The 24,119-nt window shown below is 46.0% G+C and overlaps 2 protein-coding genes across 2 annotated transcripts in view; one reads left to right on the top strand and one right to left on the bottom strand.

Annotated features, from left to right (window-relative positions):
* Positions 1 to 984: 984 nt before the first annotated feature.
* POLE3 (DNA polymerase epsilon 3, accessory subunit) lies at positions 985 to 5,662 on the bottom strand. The gene is made up of 5 exons (XM_062591227.1): positions 5,534 to 5,662; positions 5,368 to 5,434; positions 4,307 to 4,392; positions 3,415 to 3,533; positions 985 to 2,920 (listed from the first exon to the last, which is right to left on the bottom strand). Exons 2-5 carry the CDS (start codon positions 5,431 to 5,433, stop codon positions 2,760 to 2,762), a joined length of 432 nt encoding a protein of 143 aa, XP_062447211.1. The 5' UTR covers position 5,434; positions 5,534 to 5,662; the 3' UTR covers positions 985 to 2,759.
* A 2,208-nt stretch (positions 5,663 to 7,870) lies between these two features.
* C18H9orf43 (chromosome 18 C9orf43 homolog) overlaps positions 7,871 to 24,119 on the top strand; it is a 30,084-nt gene continuing 13,835 nt past the window's right edge. The window contains exons 1-7 of the mRNA XM_062591329.1: positions 7,871 to 8,048; positions 9,156 to 9,315; positions 10,730 to 10,829; positions 14,480 to 14,604; positions 15,225 to 15,387; positions 17,558 to 17,651; positions 18,931 to 19,076. Coding sequence (XP_062447313.1) covers positions 7,886 to 8,048; positions 9,156 to 9,315; positions 10,730 to 10,829; positions 14,480 to 14,604; positions 15,225 to 15,387; positions 17,558 to 17,651; positions 18,931 to 19,076 — 951 coding nt within the window. The 5' untranslated portion in view covers positions 7,871 to 7,885. The remainder of the gene's footprint in view (positions 8,049 to 9,155; positions 9,316 to 10,729; positions 10,830 to 14,479; positions 14,605 to 15,224; positions 15,388 to 17,557; positions 17,652 to 18,930; positions 19,077 to 24,119) is intronic.

The raw sequence follows: 24,119 nt of genomic DNA, 5'->3' as shown, positions 1-24,119 counted from the left end.
TTGCGTGGCCCCGCCCCAGGAACCCCGCCCCCCGCCTTGCATGGCCCCGCCCCCAGGAACCCCGCCCCCCGCCTTGCATGGCCCCGCCCCCAGGAACCCCGCCCCCCGCCTTGCATGGCCCCGCCACTCGCTCGCGGCTCCCCAGGCGGGAAGTGGCGCCGCGGCGGGGGGCTGGAGCCGGGACGTGGGGGCTGGAGCGGGGCTGGGGGGGGGTAGGAGCCGGGACGTGGGGGCTGGAGCGGGGCTGGGGGGGGGGGTAGGAGCCGGGACGTGGGGGCTGGAGCGGGGCTGGGGGGGAAGTAGGAGCCGGGGCTGGGGGGTGCTGGAGCTGGGGCCGGGGCTGGGGGGGGCTCGTGCCAGGCGGGGGAGCAGCCGTGCGGAGGCCTGGTGTCACGCTGGGGGGAAGGGGGCAGCGTGGGGACCCACGGCCGTGCTGGGGCGGAGAAGGGGAGAATGTGGAGGCCTGGTGTCACGCTGGGGGGAGAAGGGGGGCATCGTGGGGGCCCGGAGCCATGCTTGGGGGGCAATGCGGGGGCCCGGAGCCGTGCTTGGGGGGCACGCTTTTTACACCGCTTCATCGCTCAGGCTCACTGCAGAAACCCGCTTGCTGCTCCCACGCAACCGCGTCCCTCTCGCGGCCTCCCTCCCACCTCCCTCCGCCTGGCCCAGGGCGTCCTGCGGGGTACACGGGTGACCCGAAGGCCACGGCTGCTTCTCGCAGCCACGCAGGTAACAGTGCCAGAACTTCGTTTCCTCCATAATGGGAAATCTTCTAGTTACTTAGTGTCAGCACTTCCCTCGCTCCTCTCACGCAGACACCAGGCAGATTGCAGGAACCTGGGCAGACACTACTGTCCTCCTTTGCTATCCACTCCCTAACTAATATACCGAGTTTGCTTCAGCCTTTGCTACATGCTCAGATGTAAGCTTATACAATGGCAAGCAACTTACTATTTTCCTAACAAATAGAAATAACTGACTCCATTTCTGTGAAGAATCTGGCTTTTATTTAAATAGTTCCCTTCCAGAAGATACACCCCAGATTTCTACTATAAGAGGATAAAAAAAAAAAGAAAAAAAAGTGAGAGAGAAGGAAGGCCTTTCTTGTACTTAGAGACCTTGGGGAGACACTGTCAACACTTTAGTCTTTGCTGTTACTGACTATGGCAGCAGAAGCTAGACGGCAGAAAGTCTCCTTTGATCCAGTTCTTTTTGTGAGCTGGACTTCTGCATGATGGAAAAACATCATGCCATGAAAAATGTAAAGGCAGGGTAGCTCTTGCAGGAAGCTTTGCATCAGTTTTTCAGAAGAAACGGTGAAAAGGATGTACCACTTCACACAAGTGCTCATTATTAAACTGTGCATCAGCAAGCTTTTGAGCTTACTCAAAACATACCTACATTTTTCCTTGGGTTTCCTTTAGCAGAGCTCATTTAAGTCTAACTTTTAGGTTTATTGGCCTTTAAACGAGCAGACAAATGATAAAACATTTTTTCTTCCTATAAGGGGCTTATTAGAATAGATGCTTTCTCATAGAAGAGAAAGGAAAGGTGTCAAAACTAAGAATTCAAGTATGAATGAACAAAACTATAGGAATGCTAGAAATACAAACAGCTTGCTTGAACCTATTCATCAGTTGACCCATCTTTCCTGAGGGAGGCATTTGAAAACCACAGGCTGGAGGCTGGCCTTCCTATCCTAGGTAGCAATATCCTGTCCTCACTGCGCTCCTAGAGCCCATCACGTTGGGAGGTAGACTGCATCTTTTGAATACCTTTGGATAGCTTGTACTAAAAAGGCTAAAGGAGGACCTTTGTTCAATGTAGTTAGCTCATTCCAATTTGAAAAAGTAAAACCCATAAAAAAAAACCCAAACAATCTATTCTAATACCACATGTAAAGTTTGCTGCAATCATCAATCTGTCTGCAGAAGGAACTGCAACTCCAAAGGTGGTGAGACCATCAGATCCACCAGCGCCCACTGCTGACTTGCAACAAATCTACTGCTTGATACAATAGTGCATCACGGCTGATGCATAACACATCTGAGCTCACAGTTTCGCTTCAGATTTTTAATAAAGTAGCTCTTGGTCTCCTAGTGGCTTTAAAAGACATAAACCAAGCACTTTCAGTATTTAGTTTACATTATAAGTGAAGTTCTTTTGATTTGGATTGATTCTGGGCAGAAAGTTCAGTGGACCACTGGTCCTTGTACAGTTGCACTGTATCACAGCATACAACCAGTAAGGTTGTAAAATACATCATCTGTGTCACAGCAGAAAGTGAAGGCACAGCCAGAATGCAAGAAAATGAAAAGAAAATAAAGTCACTTAGACAAAACCTTTTAACACTCAGCTTCTGAGATGTGAAGGTGTCTCTATTCAATTCAACCTCTGACTTCAACAGTTCCCTCATGTTCTCCCAACCAGTTTCTATAGAGAGAATCTGACATTTCCCCCCCCCCCATATTTCAGAGCCAACTCAGCATAAAAAGCACAGTATTTTTACCCAGTTGTTACTGTTTGGTCAGAATCTGGAGAGCATGCCAAGTTTCCTGTGCAGAGGGAGGAGGTGGTCCTTCCACAAGAAAAGCTGTTGTAGAAGTCCTTTATACACAAGTTAAAGCCAAAAAGGGATGGGCTCCAGAGGAACAGTACAAGCTCTACTGGAAACCAACGGGGGACACAGCAAGATTGATTTACAGCATTTATAGCCCTGTGGACAGAGCCCAACTTCTGCACCCATCTCATCAGAAAGTTCAGTTGTCCACCTCTTCTTCCTCATTTTGCTCTTCTTCCTCCATTCTTTCATCATCGTCATCATTCTCTTCCTCTCGGCTCTTATCTTGCTCTTCCGAGTCTGCCTTCTTGTCTTTATCTTTTCTTGCTTCTTTCTTTCCTTTCTGTTCACGTCTGTAAACTAAAAAAAAAAAAAGAGAGAACTAAAAATGTGCAAGTCAGCCTGTCCACTGTATGAATAGCAGAGCAGCTGAAGTCCAATGCCCACTTCTCTCCAGGGTTACAACAAGAGCAGTGAACTCACAGCAGCAACTCACCCTATCATTTGAGCTGTGCTGACTAGCTCCATAGGAAATCAGGTAAGTGCTGTTCAGCAGAAATATGCTGAAAAGGATGCAGGAGTTCACATTTACAGGCAGCACCTAAGACTTTCTTAGACAAACATAATAGGGGAGTGATATCAGATGAGACTTTCCCAATCCTCATCAGTTGTGAAATAATGTTATCCCAGTCTTGTTAAGGTGCACATTATTTATTCCCCAGGCAAACTGCAGTGTAGTATGCTGGGCAAAGAAAGAGAAACAAGACAGGGAAATAAGCATGGCTTGTCAAACCTTCTGGGAAAATAGGACTTGGTGCTGCTTAAACTCCTTCAACATTAACTGAGACCAGTACCTTCCAGTGATTCTTTTAAAGGGGCTACAAATCGCTGAAACTCCATTTCCTCCATGGCAGAGAGAACATCACCAGCATTCAGCGTTTTCCTCTTCCCCTTCATTGCAAAGTTATTTGCACTATTCAAAAACAAGGAGAACAGAGATGATTGATAACTATTAATTTATTCTTGCTTCTTAAGGTCACAAACAACTCCCTTCCCCCCAATCTCCTAAACATTCAGTTGTTTCTATCACATACTATAGCTGACTTACTACAGTAAAGATATTTTCTCATTTATATTTGCTGATGTTTTCATCTAGTTGCATTGCTTCCCCACATTGGTAATGTTCTGTTTATATGGACCTTTCCTACAAGTAACCGGGGGAAGGAGAGAAGCTTGATCACTAGCTATATAATTCCATAATCTGTATGAGTACTTAATACCAGAGAAGTGACTGTCTGCACAGCATATGCAGAGCAAACTCTCATGGCCATATTCCCACATTCCCAGCCTCTCAAAAGAGGTTACTGTATTCTCTGGGATCAGCTCCAAGGCAGAGTAAGGTTGTTTCGGGCTTGTGCTAATGCAGCTATGTGGTGAGCCTGGAAAATGAGCAAAGGGCTTTTGCATTTGCCTAGAAATACCATATAGCCATGCTCCAAGGCCAGATGACAGTGTGGGAGCTGCTCTTATTCATCATAGTGCAGGCATACACCCCCATCTGCAGAGTCTTAGCTGTCTTCCCTCACTGCTGCAATTTGATGGATTGGGCTATGCTGAAGATTATTTTATTTACACAAACAGTCAATACCTCACCGGAGCGCTGAAAAAAAATCACCTCCAGGAGCGCCAGCAGAGAAGCTAGTTATAAATCAACTGCACTGGTGATCTGACCCAACCATTCCTTACCATGATGTTGCATAGAGCACAAACACACTTGCCGCTCGAGATATTGCACTCCGAGCTTCTTTAGAAATATTTACTCCATCAGGAAGCTGAAAAGCAAATTCAAGTTTTATCAACAGCCGCTATAAACTACTCAAAATTTGCATAATTCACATATCAGCTCAGCTAAAACATTCAGAGAGATCAGCATGACTAGCAACTACTTGTTTATCTCAGATGTTACTACAAAAAGTCTGATGCTAACCGAAAGTTAAAGATGATCTTATTGTACTCTCAAAGATATACAGAAGGAAAGTAAATTCTGCATCAGCAGAGGGCCTGGTCAGCATCTTGGTGATGATTCAACTGATTACAATCAAATTCTTGACACAGAACAATCATCTAGCAATATCTGAATTCACTCATTGATGCCTTGTGGCTTAAGACTATCTCAGCTTAAATTACTAGGACTTACTCTAGTCTTTAAAAACTCATCTGTTTCTGCTCTGGGAGCCAGTTCAGGAAGAAGCGTTCTCACTGCTTCATCACTCCTGCCTCTGAATATTACTGTAGGATTCAGAGCCCGGATTGTTACTCCTGGCACCTGGAAAGCTGGGCTGAGGGCAAATCTCTTCCTCCTAGGTTTCCTCACAGGTGCACAACACGCATGACAGCACCCAGAGCTGCACCCAGCGCACTTCCTTGGACAAGCTCTTCCTGGCGCTTGGGCACATTTGGGGAATTGAAAACAGCAGCAAAGACACATAATGCAGAAATTGCTGCGGGGGGGGGGGGGGGGGCTGTTTCAGAGGAGTTTGGCTGTTAGCACCCACCCCCTTTGCCTCGCTCACGGCGGGGCCCACTGACGGCCGGCTCCACCGCGGGGCTGCAGCTACCGCCGCCGCCTCGGGGACGCGGCCCCGTTACCGGCACCGCCGTCACGCCGGGCAGCGGGCCCCGGGCAAGGGGATGAGCCGCCGCCCCCCAGGGCTCGCCCAGAAGCACCGCCGCGGCGCCCGGCCCCAGCGCTTATCCCCCTCCCCTCCCCAGGGCCTCCCTTGCCCGGCCCGGCCCGCGGCGCCCACCGCCTCCTTGATGATACGGGTGATGACGGCGTTGGGCAGGTTCAGGTCCTCGGGTCTCTCCGCCATCCTGCAAGGCAAACAGCAGCGTCACCGGCCGCGCCCGGCCCGGAGGGGAGCGTGTGTGTGTGGGAGGAGGGGGGCGGCGCGGCCCGGCGCCCCCACTCACCTCGCCGCGCGCCGGCGGCCGCCGAGCCGAGCCGAGCCGAGCCGAGCCGAACTGCGCGCCCAGGCGCTGCCCTCTCACCTCTGCCCCCTCCCAGCGTGCACCGCGCCCCTTCCCGGCCTGCCCCGCGGCCGCCGCGCGCCCCGAGCGCGCCCGTTGCCCGCTCAGCAGCGGCCGCCCGCTGCCGGCGAGCCGGGCCGCTGCGGGCGGCGGCCGAGGCGCGGCGGCGCGCTGTGCCCGGGCGCGGGCGGCCCCGGCGGGGCGGGAGCCTGGCGGCGCGCGGGGGGCCCGGAGCACGCGGCACGAGCGAGGCGGGGCCGGCGGCGGCGGGGAGGGCGGGGCCAGAGGGCCGGCGGCTTGGGAGGGGCACGAGAGGGGCACGACGGGGGGGCGGGGATGAGGGGCGGGGCCAGGCGCGTCGTGGGCGGGGCCGGGAGTGCCATTGGCGGGGCTGGGTGTCGTGGGCGGGGCGCGTGCGGGGGCGGGGGGGTGACGGCGGGGCGGTTCGTGGGAGCCTGGCAAGGCGGTTGGGGGGGGCGGGGCGGATAGAGGCGGTTTGTGGGAGTCTGGGAGGTGGGAGCCCAGGGCAGGGCCGGGCCGGGCCTGAGGCAGGTAGCGGGAGCCCGGGGTGCCGGTGAGGGAGCAGGGGCACGGGGTGGGCGCGCCCGGCCTGCCTCACGCTTTGTGGTCTCTCTCAGGCTCGGGCGCAGCAGCCCCCTCGCCTCGTGGGCCTTCGCCTCGCCGGCAGCGAGCCTCGGGGTGAGAAGCTGCTTTACGAGGCCTGGAAGGCGCCCGCGGCGTGGGGCCTCCTCGCCAGCCTGGGCCTTGGGGCGCGAGGCCGTGCCGAGCGTGTGCGGCGCCTTTGGCTAAGGCACGGCTGCCCCGCCGGCCCCGGCCCTGTGCGTGTGACACCAGGCTTTCGTTTCTCTGCAGTTCGTTTCTTAAGTTTTTATTCCTTTTGATAACCTGACAAGGTAGTTAAAGTAAGTAAACCCAGAGTGTTAGAAAGTAGCAGATTAATCCGGTACGGCATCAGAGGAGATTTTTAGAATTGTGTTAATTGTCAATACCTCTTTTCTCTGTACAAAGTGTGCATTCCCTGGCTGTAGTCTGTGGAAGTTTGTGAGACAATTTCATATGTAAAGATTAGAGCTTGTTTTGGACTTGACAGTACTTGGGAATAGTACACAACATTTTGAGCGTAGAATGGTCAGACCTGAAGAAAGGCTTACGTGTGTGGTTACTTTTCCAGTTATGCCAGTTGGATTAATAAAAGCTATCACCTGTATGTACAAATCATGTCTCTTGAGTCTCATTTTTAGCATATTTTAATGTTTTCTACTGTTAACTGTATGGACACTTTATGACACACAGAGACAAGATGCTGTAGCAGGTGTTGGATTATTTTCTAATGGCAGATTGTAACTGTTTCATTTGTAAGTGTAATGACGGTATTAACGTTGGCTTCTGAGCTGGCTGGCTGCTCACTGTTGTTAGAAGAATCATTAGAAGCCGTTGTAGCTTGTTTTTTTTTTTATTATTTTATTTTGCCAGAGGGCAAGTTGTCTCTTGTATGCACTTTCCCTCATTTGAGGAGGAAGCGAGGCATAATGATGATACCTTCTGGTGAAGGAGGTGGTCTGGAGCAGAAACAGTACCGGCCCAAGGCCAAAGGTACAGCCCAAAGCTCCTGCTCTTGTGAACCTGTTCTAGATGCTTCTCGTTGTGAAGAGCTGTAAATCTTTCTGACATGATGGATTCTCTTCTTTCTTGGATGCTTTTATCACCAGTGAAATAAGTGAGATAAAGGTGTGCTTGTTTTTAATTGCGATATCTAGAGGGTCGCTCAACCCTCTATCTATTAAAATAGTAATTAACTTATGTTTTCTTTGAGGCATATAATGGCAATATTGTCTCATACTTTTTTTGCTTTTCCACGCAGGCTAGCATAGTCAAACCACTCATGTCACTATAGTTAAGCCAAAGCAGATATTATTGTACTGGTGTAAAGCCCAACTCGCAGTAGTAAGCTTCACTACTGCGAGTCACATTTTACATGTTTTACAAGTTACAGCTAGATGAGACTAGAGAGGTATTATGATATAAAAGCTCTGAATCTACGGGGTGCAATGCCAGCTTGTCATGACCTACGAAGAATATGCCTGAGGACAACTCATGATCTGATTACCCCCCCTACCCCCCTTGCAATTTTGTTATTTTTAAGCTTATACTATATATATCTTCAGGTTTGTTTTATTCTACTACATTAATATGCACTGATTTTTTGTTTTGCAGAGTATTTAACTAGATGATACCATCTCGCTGCTCTGCCTTCGTACTGGAGTGACTGTGAAAATGATGACTACAGATGTAAGCCAGTGGGATGAAACTATTTGTGATGAGGTTCTTTGTCAGCATCCACAGTGCTGGGATACACTGAGGAGGATTGAAGAAGGACGTCCTCGGATCCGTTTAAGAAATTCTGATTCAATTTCTAGAATGTTTTTGGAAAGTGAAGGTAAAGTTTTGGTTAAAATCTTATTTTCACAAAAGAAAGGAAAAAAACATTCTTATATTTGAGATAACTAATTTGAAATCCTAGTGAAGTCGAGGCAATTCTTAGTTTTCATGTGAGGTGGCTAGTGAAGTTGAAGACTCTTCATGGATTTTTAGATTTTCAAAGCTGAAAGCAAACATTAGATTGTCTCGTCTGACCTGTATAATGTATTCATGCCCTTCAGTGTTTATCTCAATAGCTTGTTCAAGTAGAGCATCCCTTCCCTAAGGTAACTAACCTTGATTGGCTAATATCGAGAAAGACAGAATCTATTAATTTCCTTGGCAGCTTGTTTCGATGGCTTCTTATTAAATTTAAGTGATCAATCTCCAACATGCATTTTTGCTTAAGTATATGTCCATAACACCTCACTCACAACAGCAGATTTCATTCTACCTGAGTGCCTCAGCAGCACCCTTCAGGAAAGTCTTTGTAAGTGGGGTTTGCGTATCAGCTAACTGGAGCTTGCTGTGTATGCTCGTTGATCGCTACTTCCTAGTGTTTGCCTGTAGGTGTGATCTCCTGCTTAACCAAGTGATTCATCAGTATTTGACAAATCTTGCTGCTATCTTTGGGTTGCTGTGGACAGATAGTTAAGAAGAAAGAGTTGTTATGTTACTATAATTCCTCAAGATAGGCTGTATTCCATGGTCTGACAATGTGCCCTTCTCTTTTGTAGCTTCAGAGCCCATTACTGGGGACTCTGAGCAGCAAAGGAGCAGACTGATGTTGCACCAACCTTCATGCCCTTAGAACACAGGGTTGAGGGTCTGCAGGGCTCATGCATGACTCAGCAAATGCTGTGGTGTGGAAGATGATGATTTCTTACATTTTTGGCACTTGGGCCCTAGGAATGTGATCTGAACATAACAACTGTAATTCTTTGAGAGCTTCTCTGTAAGGTGAACGATTGTTTCCTTAGCTAGAAATTCTGGCTACTGTTAAATGGGGTTAATAAACCCATGGAGCTCTTGTGTCTTCAGTGGCAGTAGATAGTTATTAAATACTCCACAGTTTTTAATTATCAGATCCTAAATGTTCACTTTTCATTTGCTTTACTTTGCTTAGATGAATTTCCAACACTGAAAATACTAAACATGCCCACCAGCCAGTCTTTGAGAAGATGCATCAGATGCTCCAAGTGCCACAGAACTTTCTCTATCTCTGCTGCACCCTCTCTTCTAAATTCTGTGCTTCAGGAAAGTTCAAATGAAGATAGTATTGTCAGGTGAATTACTCTGAACTTCTGTCTGTGAGTTTTAGTTTTTAAGTCTGCAGTAAGGGTAGTTAAGAGGGTGATAGCCTGCTTGTTTTTACTAAAGGAGCTCACAAAAATGTTAGGTTCAGCTGTAGTGGACACAGCTTACAAAATGTTGTTTCTACTGTGTAGAATGCCCTGTTAGGAGTAATAGTTCTGAGTCTTGCTTGAATTTATTTCCTTGAAAATGATACTTCTGTATCATTAAGTCAAAATAAATAACAAATTTGAAGTACAGATTATTCCTGTATAGAACACTCACTGTGGAGTACATACATGATCTCTGTCAGTACTGATACCCTATTAAGGTAAGTGCAATAAAATTTCAGAAGAAACACAAGCCCTAATTAAATGTGGGCATACAGCAGTGTATAATCTGATCGTTAGGTCTTGAACCTGCAAATGTTGAGTATGTTCATAACCCCTCTAGGCCTGTGAGTCAATTCACACCTGGTCCCCTTCATCAGTGCTAACTGGATCCGCCCTAAACTGCTGTGGAGCTATTCACATAGTAAATTATCACATAGCATGAGTCAGAGATGCCAGTAGAGTGCTCAAGGCCAGAGTTAAGTGCTTGTCCTATTGGCTCTCTGTAACAAAACAGGAAAGGACAAAATGCTCACAAAGCTGAAGGCAGGCACATAGCTATATAGCTAGAATCTGAGTGGCTTTCCATGGTGTGGGATGTTGTTATAGTATTTGTTTTTACTAGTTTAAGTTTGTCATGAAGTGGCCCTTGCTGGTCTGTGTTCTTTTCTTTTTCACTGTAGAAAAAGCATGAATTTTCTTAAAGAAAATGAGCTTTTTATCCTTTCTATGTCTGTCCAGAAACTTAGCTCTAATATCTCAAAATATTCCCACTTTCCTTTCCCTAAATTAAAAATAGCCTAGAAACAGAGGAGTCCAATTCCTGGCAGAATTCATTTGCATATAGATGTCACTTGCACACTCCTTTTCCCAGCTCAGGTCTTCTAAGGTTAGATCATCTCTGACTAAGGCTTTTCAATCCACCTGTTTCTTCCTCAAAGCTTAAACTGCTCTAGCCATTACAGTGTCAAAATCAAAACTGTTTCCTAGGGTCTCTTTTATTGTAAGTTAATTCAGTGATTCTGATTATCAAAAAATCATCGGGTTAAAATTCTACTGATTGAGAAGATTTTTCCCATCTGACACAAGAATGATATGAGCACAAATTATTTGTACACAGACAGAATTAAGGAGCTATTTCAGCTGCATGGACCAACTGTTCTGTTAATACTGGCTTTGTTAATTCTTTTTTCAAATCACTTTCCAAAGGAAACCTGTAGGGTAACCTCTGATTTGCTTTTCATGCTGTTCATTTGCATTTGTCTTGCTGTGAATCTCTCTTCTGTTTGTATTCCAGTTCAGAAAGACCTATTTTCCCAGGCTTGAACTCTGCAGCAGGGTCAAATGTTATCTCACCTAGACAGATGAGCTTCATGGTCTTGAATAACATTGGAAAAGTGAGTATTTTCAGCTTTGGGGGAGGCAGGTCACAGTGGTTAAACATGTGTCTGTTCACTGAAATTTGTAGTATATCCTCAATTTCTGGAAATTCAGCAATGATGCCTTTTTATGGAGCACTTGCTCTTTCAAAAGCATAACTGAGAAAAATACAACCATCAGAGCATCTGATATTCAGTGCCTTGCATTGAATAGGAGCGTTCAGTGTCTTTCCTACTACTGCAGAGACTGGAACAGTCCTGAAACTATATTTGCAGTGAGTGGGTATGCTCAGCTAATCTATTCAAAATGCAAATGAAACCACAGAGGTGGCTTAAGGGGGCCACATTAAGGATGAACTAATAGTGTGCTACTACCAAAATGGGATGACTTTCAATGACAGTAAGCTGTTAAACCTGCTTGGCTGTAACACATACCTTCGTTCTTTAGATGTGTTTTCCTGACCAATTTAAGCAGCTCTTAATCCTCCTTCCTCTGAAAGAGCTTGCTTCTGGCCTTGTGCTTCTGCTACTTGCTCTAGGAACTATTGTCGACTCTAGGAGTATGTGACTGGGGTGATCTGATCCAACTGAAAAGTAATCTTACAAAAAAATCATTTGTTTTTGGCCAGATCTATGTACTTATCCAACTCCTTCTGTGGCTACAAAATGCACAGTAAAGTAGAATAGGCCCTGCTGTAGTGGAAAGTGCTCTGTGATATAGAGAGCTTAGAATTAAACTAGACTGACAAGGTAACCGCAGCAAGGAATAGGAGTCATTACGGATTGAAATTCCAAGCCTATATAGGAGGCGTGTAGCTGTACCCTGCTGTGACGTTTGTCTAGTCTGGAATAACTTCTATACAGGCAAAAAACATAGCAAGCTAGAACTCTTTGGTCTGCAGAAGAGATGATGGAGGCTGGGTAGAACAAAGGCTTATAAAAATCAGGTATAGCGTGAAGAATGTAGATGGAGACTAAATTGTTCACTGCCTCTTCTAATTCAAGAATGAAGGAGTCAAACGGTGATAGCAGCTGGTGAGTCTGGAATGAGCAAAAGGATGTTCACACAGTGTATATTTTAGCTGTGGAACTCTTAGCCACAAATGCTATAGGTGCTAAAAGTGTTTATGTTTAAAGGGAGACAGGACAAGTTTATGAGAGAGAAATCCACTGAGGGTTACTAAATACCTGGAGACTAGTTCTGGCTCAGGAAATCCTTGAATTGAAAATTGTTGGGGGCTGAGCAACTATCCTGGGAAAATGCTTCATCTGCTTGTTTTATTCTTATGTTCTTCTCCAGGCATCACCTTTTGACCACTGTCAGAAACAGGATACTGAGCTACACAGACCTTTGTCTGACCCAGTACGTCCGCTCTGATGTTCTTATGCACAAGCATGAGAGCAGACATGAGGGAGCAGTCAGAAATGTATGGTTGGGATGAGACAGAAGAGGGCTGCCCTGTCAGCAGCAGGCTGCAATTAGGTTAGCTTAATGTCAACATTAAAATGCAGGAGAACCTAATGCATTTTATTTGCCAGCTGTGCAGACTAGAGGTGGGGTTTTACCAGACGTTGGAACAGATTTCTACCAACAAAAAGGGTAGCTTGGGCCCTTCCGTTGTGCTGTTTCTGGCATTTGATCTTTGTCTCTCACCACCATGCACTCTGACTATATCTGTTTGCTAAGCCAATGCAAAAAGTTTATTTTCTGCTGGAATAATGAGCTGAAGCAGCTCATGGAGAGGCTGGGAAGTGCCAGACACTAGTGAAGCACCAGGGAACAGAGCCCAGGTATCAGCAAGTTGATGGAGCAGCTCAACTATCTTGTGAAAACAGCTTCAAACTGTGCACACAATTCAGCTCAGGTGACAGGCAGTAACTTTTCAAGCTGTTTTAACTTAATTGTTTTAGTCCATGTAACCATACTGAGGCAAAAAATCATAATTCCCAATAGTGTTTTTGCTATTTTAAATATTTATGAGGAGTGTCACTGAAAATTTTGATGATCACTGTTAATATATCATTTTTTATTGTGTTAAAATAAATCAGCAGTGGCATAATACTTAGCATTTGTCAAAACACACTAATCTACAGCAGCATTGCAGGCTCCGCATTGGCTCAAAAAAAGGGTATCTCTAAAAGTGTCTAATTGTACTGTATCTGTATTCTAGCTTCAAGTGTTTCATTTTCCTGAGATAGCTCCTCCTAAGCAAGGTTACTGTTCAGAGAGTGGAAATCTGATAAAGTGGGTCCCAAATAAACATCGAAAATGTCAAAAGCCTGGACTGCAAGCGGTGTCAGAGTGAGTAACGTATACATGGAGGTAACAATTGCTGCAGTGGCAGAGTGCAGAGGAGCATTGTGTCCCGGGTCTGTACGCAGGCCGGTAGAGGCTGAGCATCACAAACACAGAGATCAGGTAGCTCCACTATTCGTACAAGAGTTGCTAAGTGGCAGCAGCCACTTTTGTGACTTGTTGGACTACATAGTGCTTGTCCAGAGATTGCTCTACCTCACCACTTGCTGTTGAAGTTCTGGCACTTCTTCCATTGTATTTATTTTTTTGCATGTCTTGCTTAGCACACTTAATTCAGTGTCTGTGTCTCTTTGTGCCCTAGTTGTCTAGACTGTCTTCTTGATCAATTGTAGTAAGCCCTAGGACTGCTGCAGAAAGAGAACTGGATGTTTAGATATCCAGATGTCCTCCGATGGTACTGGAATGTCTCACAGTACAGATCTTTGCTACTGTAATTGAGGGCTCAGAGTGCACGCGGAAGAATGACGCTGTGAGTTTACATACTGCTCACTGTGCTTTTATTCTACTCTTATTCAGGTTAAAGCCTGTAAGACAGATATTTGTTAAAGACCTTGCCTCTGAAAGTCTCAGTGTACTTAAAGAAATGCAAAGCCAAGGACAAGGTGTTGACATGGTGAGATTTTGAGGTGTTTGTGTAATCTTCCTAGATTAGCTCTATACACAGCCTGCTGCTGTTCTGCAGACGAGAGGTGGCAAAAGTGAAAAAGAAAAAAATAATATTGTGACCTATAGTGCTAAAGAGTCAGTATCTCCTCTCAGCCTTCTAAGAGTAAATTAGACTGTGCTGTGTTCCTGAAGATAGTCCACAGGTTGCTCTGATTGCCAGTATCATTTATAGCTGCTGTTTCTGCTTTATGGTTATAAAGGATGGCAAGGAGATGCTCTGCCAGTCCCTGGAAGAAAGTTTTGCCCAGGAAGTTTCTGTAGAGGCCGAGAAGCATTGCTGTGCTTTCACAGGGATCATTTCCCAATGAATTGAGGATGAGAAGAGAGAAAAGATCAGGGTGGCTGGAGCTGCAAAGGGAACTCCTCATTTGTCCTTGCTGCAAAAAGCAACGTATAGTGGGCCTCTGAGTTTTCTGATTTTTAATGTTTATCAAATGGTAGGCCTAAAAATGAGATGTTCTTTGATACTGATGTTTTCATGATTGAACTACACATATGAGTTATCCTATTCTCTTTCCTTTGGGGAAATAATCAGTGTGAGCTTGGGAATTCTGTTGCTCTTGGATAAAATGCCCAGCTCTCTGATTTCTCCACTAGGAGACATTTTTCCTGGAGAGGTAGCCATTAAGGGGACTTAAGCATTCTAGGCCAGACTGTGTTTTACTGTAACTGTTCGGTTCCTCAGAGAAGAATGAAATCCAGGAAAATCCCTGCAGGAGGCCAGCCCAGTCTTGTGTATCCAAAGAGAAGCCAGATACTTAGCAACTCATCCAAAACAAGAAAATCACTTCTCGACTACAAAACTGAAGGGTAAGCCGTTTTGTCTGAACTGCTCATAGCAATGTGGTCTGATATTAAGAGTTTTAATCCCAGACTGATCTGCAGTGCTGCTATTGCATCTGCAGTAACTGTAGAGGTAGTGCATGATAGGCATGTGGCTTGACTGGCTGCCTTATCCCCTCCCTGCCCCTCATTGGGTGGGTCAGCTCCTGATTTCTGGAGAGAGGTCTGCTTCTGTGCTACTCGTGCTGACACTGGGGAGAGGATATGTGGGAAAACTTAGATGCCGAATGTTGCGGGGAGAATTCCTGAAGGCAGAAGTGCAACAAGGTAGAGGGAAACAAAATTTCTCATGTTGCACTCTTGTTCAGTCCAAAGATCTGTTTTCTCTTGGGTCCAACCAGCCTAAAAGATGCCTGGCTGACAAGGTAAAAGGACAGAGAAATTCTACTAGCAAGTGTAAAGACTCAAAAGTTGCGTGTGAAGAGTGAATCCACAAAAGCTCCCATAGATGCTTATTCTATAATACTTTATTCTGCTATTTTTGTCTCGCTCTTCCTGAATTAGAGTTGCTGACTTCAATCGTTCTTCTCTTTGGTACCTTGCTTCTTGTACCAAAGCAAAAAAAAAGCTTTCTGCTTTATTTTCAGTTTTGCAGACAAAGATGGGGTACTAAGCCAATCTTGCCCTGGACAGCTGCAGATTGCAACCGTAGTGGAGCTGCAAGATGAAGGTGGCCTGAAGCTGATGAGCAGGCAGCCAGGCTTGTCTCAAGCCAAATCAAAATCATCTCGTCCCTTGCTAATACAAAAGGTACCTGTTTTGTATAAGCTCTGTGAGAAACGTGAGGGCCTGCTTGTCCTGAGCCTGTATAGAGCAGGAAGCTCCATGTCTTCTGGGTATCCTCTACTATGCTTCCTGTTCTTGGTGCACATAACTTAAGAGTCTTTTCAATAAACATGACCTTTGGAGCCCTAGGCCTACTCCTGTTGCTGTTTAAGGGCATAAAAGGGTATATTACTGCCTTTAGCAATGAAATGTAGCCCTGACTGCGTTTGACAGCCTGCAATTGCTTTGTTAGTGATGAGCACTCTTTTGTGAAGAAATTTTCATGTTTTCTTTGCTGTAATTTTCAAGTTTTTTTATTACTTGGATGTTGTGAAGACGCTTCATGAGAAATGGTTTGGCATCTACCCTCTCCATTGTGTGGTACATCAATAAAATGTACACAGCGGTAGATTTTCTGGCTCAGAAGGCCTTACCAAAAGTGCTTCGTTGACCATGCCTTCTTAAGGGAGTCAAAGCTTAAACTGCATTTCCTGGAGCAATCCGTAATCATGATCTCTGACCCCAGGGAAGGGATATGCAGAGCTGACTTCTATAAGCATCCTTATTGTTTACTATATTTCTGATGCCATCACAAAAGAATAAAAGAAGCAGCGAAGCCAGCACCTACACTAAAACTGGATGACATAACAAGCTGTCAGGTAAGACAGGCTTCTCATACAAATAATTTCAGTACAAACTCCTGGACTTTGAAGTGTTCAACTTTGAGCATTAAGGACCATCTGTTATCATAACTGTGAAAGCATAACATACCTGTCTGGCCAACAAGACTCCAAGGTCAGATAGTTGAATTATTCAAGTTCAAAGGCTGATAGCAAGACATTTGTGTCCAGATTTGAAAAGAATCCATGATTTTTGTGCTGAGAGTTGAGAAGCCATCCCAGAGGGAATGCTAAGCCCTAGCTCCTGAATCCAGGGCTTACTTCTAAGATCTAACTTCACTCTTTCAATCTGGTGCTGACCTGGGCATTGTTCTGACATCAGTATCAGCAGCAACACTGATACCGGCATCAGCGTCACCAGGATTGAGAAGGTGATGCCATTCTCAGAGGAAACTCTTTGCTCCTACGGGGCCACTCTTCTCTCTAACTTTCATTGAGAGGGGAACGAATTCCCTGTTTTACAGGGAGATGAAGAACCTAGTCAAATGCTAGTTAAGAGGGGATATGTTGTTTTTGTAATATTGTTGAGGCAGGTTTCAAGGAGGAAGAGCATTCAAGGATAATACTGGCATAAGATCAAATGATTACAAGCTTGTACTCAAAAAAAAAAATCAGAATGAAAACTAGAGAAGCAAGAAAAGGGATAAGAAATGTTGAGCAGTTCCCTAGTTAGCAAGGGAGAGACTAATCCCAGGTGTCTGAAACTTAAATTTCCCTACTTGTTTCTCTTTTCTGCATCTCACTTTGTGAATACTGTAACTCTGTCTTGTTAGAATATACTTACTTACATATTAAGTTGCCTTATATTTAAACTGCTCTTAGGTACATCCAAATAAACCAGGACATCTTGTTTGTTTGAAAATTGTGAATCTGCACAGAGCATTGCTCGTACAACTTCTTTGGGGAAGCTTCCCTTTCTAAAATACATTGTCGCATAAAGCATCTCTGCCATTTTTGACTTGGACAGGATTTAAATCTGTCAGCTGGGAATTGTGCTCTTGGGCTGATTCCTTTCATTTTTGTTCTGTTGTGGCACTGGGCTAGCTACCCCCTCAAGTCATCATTAGAGGAGCTTTGTGCTATGTGATACCACCTATGAAAACACTCATCTGGTTTTCTGTTATCTTGCATTGCACTGACTGTAGCCTTGACAAATGCAGTCTTGCATTAATTCAAAAACCTAAATTTTCGCTTTGATCGTGTTACCTCTTCTTTTGCATCCTTCTACTGGTTCATTTTGTGATGTCAAATGTAACAGCTCATCTTTTGTTTTCAGGCCTGTCCTTTTCAAACTAACAACTGAGTCTTAGATTATCATCTCAGTCTAGAGCTATGGAGGCTGAATAGACAGCTTCTGGGAACAGAGAGGGAAACAAAGATTCTAGTGGAGTCAGCTGGGCCTGTGTGGGGCAGGTAGAAAAAAATAATGATGACTCCAGCTATTAATTCAACTGTTTGTTTTTCCTACTGGCTAGGCTCCAGTAATGGTGAATTTGAAAGAAAGAAGCTCACAAAGAATCAAAAACAGTCAGTATCTGAGGAAGCCAACAAAAATCAAAACCAGACCAGGTACTAAGATAAAAACTTCAGGTATACTTTTAAGTACTTCTACTGCATTTCTACACTTTAGTGTACTACGGTCTTTGTAAACTTAGCTCTGGGGAATACATCCCTTTTCTTTTGCGAATTCCCTTTTAAAATATATTATTAAAATTTTATGCATAGACACTGAATTTTATGCACTAAGCTGAAAAGAGTACTGTCTGTAATGTATCCCTAATGATTTGCAGATCTGTAATCTAATCCTTAAATTTCAGTGTTTTCTTTTAATTTTTGAAGGCAGTCTGAATACAGAGGTTAGTGTTCTGTTTTGCAGCAGCCATATAGCACCAAAAACAGTGTGGTAACATTCAGATGTTTTTGTTAGTGGACATATCCAATGAAAGGAGTGCCCTAGGTTACTGGTTTGGATACAAAACCTTTAATAATAACTTCTAAATAATACTTTTAAAAATATTTCCTTATATGCTGTCAGAACCGCTACAATTTAAATTTACTACCACAGTCTTTTGTTCTGCTGTGCACCTCTGTAAAGAGCCTGGCTCTGCCTTAGTAACTTCTTGTAGGTACTAGAAGGTTGCTATTATGTCTCCCCAAAGCCACTTTTTTTTCCAGGCTGAACAAGCCCAGTTCCCTCAATCCCTTCTCATAGGACATGTGTTCCTGAACCCAGCCTGCTTGAAAGTGCTCAGGGAGCACAACTTAGTCAGCCGAATGTTAACTCTGCTCACTACGTCTCTTTGCCTGTGTTTCTCTGTCCTCACGAGGGGGAAAATACTGAAAATAGTCTCAGATGTTACTAGGAGTAGGTGCAAATTTATGCAGAAGCACAAGACTAAATTACTAGCTTCTTGACTGACAGACTGAAGTGGTAGGTGTTGTGCAGATGGTGTTCCCATTCTGTGGGTGTTTTCATAGTATTTCCAGACTGTCAGGTCATCCAGCGTGACTGTGATTTTGTGTGTTTGGTTTATTCTGTGCCGTGAACCTAACTGAACAATTTAAAGGGCTGTGTCAGGGCTGAGAAACAGCCCATGATGAGTGGTTTGAATGTGCATGACTCTGGAGGAAGAAGCATCATCAGGGCAGATGCAGAGGGGTCCTCTGTGTCTCATGAGTGCTGTGTGGGTGTGGAGCATGGGACCCTGTATCCAGCCTGAATTCTTCTGGCTGGTAAGTAGCCGGTGTCAGCTTTTCCCCTGGTTACAGAAAGGCATTTTGAGCTAAGAGCTCATTTAAGGGGTGGCTTTGCAGAAGGGCTCATCACTCTGTTCTCTGTTTTGCACAGACAGCATGCCCTTGTGCCTCTTTTCGAAACTGGAAGAAGAGCCTGACTACTTGGATCTGTTTGCATTTCCTGCTGGGTTTCTGCAGTGCTGCATGGACCGTGGCCCTGAGCAGCCCCATGCCCAGCTGGATATGTCACTCAAAACAGTAAGTGTTAGATGCAGTCATAACTCAAAGTGGAATCTCAATTTCCCTGTGCTGCCTGTACCTGGTTCCCTGGCTTTGTGGCTTAAGCAGAGCTCCATAACAGCTCAGGAAGCATAATCCACCTAGATCTTTAATTGGCTGAATCAAGGGATTTGCTAAGAGCAATGACCCGTGTATTTGTCATGCACATTGTCAGGAGCAATTGCAAGAGGAAAAACCACCAGCAGCTCAAATCTCAAACCGGATGGCTCCTCTCTTTGTACTGCTATCCTTAGTGCGTGTTTGGTCTTGGTCCTGAATCCCTGTATTGTGTGCTGAGCTACTTATGAAAGTAACAAAGTGAAAATGGTGAGTGAAGCCTCTTTTCTCTGCAGGAGGTTCTGGTTCAAGAATAGTGTGTTTTCTTTTCAATAGCAAGTCCAGAAGAGTTCATTCTCTAAGCCTTGAGGGTATAATAAAACTTGGCACGCATAAGGACATAGACAGCAATTCCTTCATTTTAGTTTCCTTGAGCACAAGGTCAGGACTAAAGAAAATGCCCAGGCAGATTTTACAGCAGGCCTGCGACTCTTCATTTCCTCAGTGTTGCTGGACAGTCATTGCACTTTGCATGAGTCTGAACTTTCCCACCTTCTCCTACCAACAAGTAACTGAAGTGATTTCTGTCTCTCTATCCTCTCCGAGATGCTAATGCCACCATTAACCTGGCTTTTTACATGCTCATAGCTTGGCCAGGTGGAGCTAAACAGACCTTCCTAATAAATGAATGTGTGGTGAAGGTTGCCCTAGGTAAGTAAGATCACTGTAGCTGTAGGCTGGATACAGTAGTGCATTGAGAAAAGCAAGACACTGTTGAGGGAAATAACATGGCTGATTCTCTTCCTGGCTGCCCAGTGCAAGAGTCCTGCCATGTCTGCTCCCAACTGCTTACCTGCTTGACTCTGACCCACCCCCCCCCCCCAAAATACCATTTCATTCTATATCTGCAATATTTATGCCCCTTTTGAGTTTGCAGAGGGCATGCATCATGGAAGGGAGAACTCTGTGACACAGCTCATGGAGCTCTGGAGAAGAAGGTCTTCTGGGAAGTCTGTGCTGGGCAAGAGTAGCAGAGCAAATCTGGTGCTCCAGGGTGAGTGATGCTGGTGCTGCTCTGTATCTGGAGTGCTGTAGCCAGGGAACAAACTGGGGTGTGGGAAGGGCAGGGCAAGTGCTTCTTGGGCAGTGCGTTTGGTCTTTCGGGGAGACTGGAGCACAGTTTTTGCTGTCTGAGAGATGAATGCTTCCTTGCAAAAACACAGTGCAAAACCCAGTATTTCATAAGAAAATCACTCAGAATGCCCACATTTGAAGGATTTACTGGCCTGTGAAAGGGTGATTGTGCTGAGCAAAGGCATGAAAGGAGAACTGTGACACTACTGCAAATTTCAGAATGAATATTTTGAAGAGTTGGCGTTATATGGGCATTACTCTTATCCTTTGGCCAGGTGTTGAAGCGCACAGGCAGACTTTGACAAGCAAAAGGAGCCAGAATGACACATACTTCAGGCACACTGGGAGCAGGGGGGATGCTGCATGGACCCCATGCTACATCCAGGGAGTCCAGTACCTGGGCACAGCAGTTCCACTATCCAAACAGGAATTTGAAGATGATCCTTTTTACAGACTACCACCACCACCGCCGCCTCCTTCTCCTTGCCTACAGGAGGACTATAACGAGGTTTCTTCGGAGAGGAAATCCCCTACCTTTGAAGGGCACAGCAGTCAAGGCAGTCTTCTCCCTTAACCCTTCACCAAAGTACCTGTCCTGACACTGGCCCACTCCTATCTTGGCTCCTGTCTCTCCTTGTGTTTGGGCCCCCATCCACTGTGTTTCCCTTGCCAGCTACAGGACAGAAGAAAGAAGCAGCCAGGCAGTTTGACAGTCTTTAAATGTTCAGGATAGATAAAAATCTCCGAGATCTGAAAATAAAAGCTGCTCACTCTCCCACCTGTTTCTGTGCTGCACATTGGCTTCCAAAGAGGAGCTAGTCTGTAGAGCAACTCAAATACACACCACAGCCTGGCTGTAGTTGCCTTAATGTCTTGCAGCAAGAAAAAGGCAACTCCATAGGGCAGACTCGCACAGCAGGCCAGGGCTGAAGCACCATGCTAGGTTGGGGAATGAGAGGGGCTGAGCAGAGACCACTTGAAACAGGAACCTGTGGGAGCAGGCCTCTGCTGCTGATACTGCTGCAAACACGAGTGAGGCTTCCTCCTGAGCACACAGGAGCTCCTGCTACAGCATGGAGGCCGGGCAGGGAGGATGTGGGCATGGAGCTGGGGCACATGCCCTCCTCCTGGTAGAGGAAAGCAGCAGAGTGAAAGGGTTTTGTGGTAGCAGTGCCTGGAGTTTTCTGAAGAGCAGAGGTGAAATGTATTATTTTGAGCTCTCAAAGGATCCTGGAACACAGGGAGACAGAGTGGGTCTGTCATCCCCTATGTCTGCATGGCTCTCCAGAGTGCAGGAGAGCCCAGAGCCATGCTCTTGGCCAGTCTCTTGGGGGCACATTTATTCCTCTGTCCTGCTGCTTGACTGATCGTAGACTTGCAGCTGTGCCCAGAGGATCCTTCTTTGCACTTGGCTCTCTCCACTCTTGTAGGGAGAAGTCTGATCTAAATTTAAAGGTGATGTACCTTCACTATGGAAGTTCTCCTCAATTTTTTTTTTTAAGCAGTGAGGATAATTTCCAACTTGAATTTTTTAAAAGCAGCTTCTGTTCCCAAGTTTGTCTCCTTGTCTGTCTGCTTTCCCTTTTGTTGATTATAGTTTATGCTCTATCTCTTTGACCTGAAGTATTCAAGCATTTGCTTCTAAAGCATGTTTCTCCCTAGATAATGCTTTCTGATTCCTGCTGTTCCCCCCCCCCATGCCTTCTGAACTGCTATGGGGTTTTTCTGTTACCCTGAGCATTAGTGCTCTCAGTCCATTTATTATCACTTCCTATTTTATATAACATTTCTTGACTTTTGCCTGCAGCAATACTCTCAGCTCTCTCAGTTGCAGAACAGCATGTTTCTTATTTCCAAGCACCTGTGTATGACCACTGTCCTGGATATAACCTTGCCCAGAAGATGAGTCTTAGACTAGAGAATGATTTCAGCAGATGAGAACAGGCAAATCCCCAAAGGGAAGCTTGGACCCTAGGCAGTGCTGTGCTGCAGCATGGGACCCAGCTCCAGCTGAGGAGGCATTGCCAGCTCCAAGGGCAGCTCCAGAGGAATGGGTGAAGGCTACGCTTAACGCCGGGACTGGGAGCCCGTTTCTCTTGTGAGCACTTTGGAGCATGAGTCCTTGGGCTTTTCCTGGCAGTAGTGTCTGTCGGATCCTCCCTTCCATATACGGAGAAAGGGGGTAAACACAGCTGCCTTGGTATCCTTCACCTTGTCCAGGGAATCGGCATCCGTGAGCCCCAGGTGCTGCCTGTGCATGATGCAGCCAGGCTACGCTGCACCCAGTGGAAGGGTCTGCTGGCCCCAGAGCAGTCTGTGCAGCCTTGTATTTAGGCAGAACTTGATCTTTTCAGGCCTTCTGCTCTCTTCTCTCCCTTTTGTAGGTATTCACAATTTTCCATTAATCTGTATGCCGCTCTGAATAGCGCCTCTATCCTGGTGTTCAGGATTGATCACCCCAGAGTCTGCATTTGTAGGGTTATGTCCTAGGAAAGTTGCCTCTGTCCTTGGCTGGACCCCCTTTCTGGGGCAGTCTGGGTGCCCTGGCAGCACCACACGTGATGGGGAAGGCAAATGTCTGAGGACTCTAGAGCACGAGGTTCCTGGCAGGGAGATTTTGCGCTCTAGCTACCCCTAAAATGGTTGCAGTGAAGAGAGGTTTTATCCCAGCTTGGGAGTGGGACCCTTGCGGTCTCCTCCTCACCCTGTCAGAAGCTCTGGACACCTTCCCAATGCGGTCTGAAGCAGGAGAAGGTATTTGTCTCTGTCTGAGAGAAGTGCAAACCTGCCTGTGACGTGAGCCGTCTGGGCTGCGATTTGGCGAAGCGGCAGCGGGAATCGCAGCAAGGATGCTGCTGCAGCGCTGTGCCTAGCGTGGGGATTTGGGCTTCAGCGGGACGTGCGGACTCTGGGACCTGATCAGAGCACGTATGAGATTTCTGAAGAGGCCCTTGCAGCGGGGGAAACCTTTGTAAGGTCCCAAGTGGGAAAGAGATTTAGTTGTCAGCCGGTTTGTGAGTCTGTTGGATTCTTGCTTGGCATTTTTCAGGGAACAGTTCAACTGTGCTCACCACAGAGGTGTGTTGGGGGACAGGAGCATCCCAGCTGTGCCCAGTACCAGCGATGCTCGCTCTTGGCTCCAGGGGAGAGGCTGCAGAATCTCACAGTTGGCAAAGTGCTGAGTTTTTCCTATGTTTGCCCTGTGCAGCAGACTTTGCTAATAATAAATCTGCCCACAGCATTGCCCCAAAATATCCCAAACCTGTTCTGTTCCTGAAAATCCACTTTTCATTTGGAAAGTGAGGTAGTTTTTCCTAGTCGGTACAGTCTGATTTAGTTTCTAGTCAAAGCAGGCTTTAGCCTTGCGGGTTTTTCTGTGCATGTTGTATCCTTTTGCCTGGACTAACTGTCCAAGCATGTGCGTTTGGATTTGAATACCCAGCCAAAGGCAGATCCTAGTGCTGGCAAACTGAAGTCAGTAACGGAGAACCGTGTTAAATTTTAAAAGAAAGTCATTAACTCCCAGGCCAACCGGCTGAGTGCGCAGTTTGCGGGAGACTCAAGTAGAAACTGCAGGTTAAGGTCAGTCTCCAGGAGATTAAACGTTAAGAGGGAAGCTGAGACGAGCCTCAACCTTGCCGTTGGGAGCCTACAGAGACACGGGCTGCTGCGCGTGCAACTTGGTCTCCTCTCGGTGCGCAATCTAATTTGTAACTTCCTGGTAGTGGAGGTCTGCTTTTTTGGGGATATTTATATACCAGATTTGCTGCCTCTTCCGTAGTGTCAAGGTCAAAGGCACGAGTGCAGGACGCCAGTGCTTGGACGTTGCTG

The sequence above is a fragment of the Rhea pennata genome, chromosome 18, assembly GCF_028389875.1.
Source record: "Rhea pennata isolate bPtePen1 chromosome 18, bPtePen1.pri, whole genome shotgun sequence".
Taxonomy (NCBI): domain Eukaryota; kingdom Metazoa; phylum Chordata; class Aves; order Rheiformes; family Rheidae; genus Rhea; species Rhea pennata.
The sequence above is the reverse complement of the archived record's forward strand: the minus strand, read 5'-3'. Positions and strand labels throughout refer to the sequence as shown.

What these genes read in the sequence shown, in the direction of transcription:
- POLE3 (XM_062591227.1), bottom strand. Translation starts at nt 5,433, where the DNA reads ATGGCGGAGAGACCCGAGGACCTGAACCTGCCCAACGCCGTCATCACC. An exon ending in CCCGTATCATCAAGGAGGCG is followed by an intron (nt 4,393 to 5,367) that starts GTGGGCGCCGCG and finishes TTTGCTTTTCAG; the next exon opens with CTTCCTGATGGAGTAAATAT. An exon ending in TTTAAAAGAATCACTGGAAG is followed by an intron (nt 2,921 to 3,414) that starts GTACTGGTCTCA and finishes TTTTTTTTTTAG; the next exon opens with TTTACAGACGTGAACAGAAA.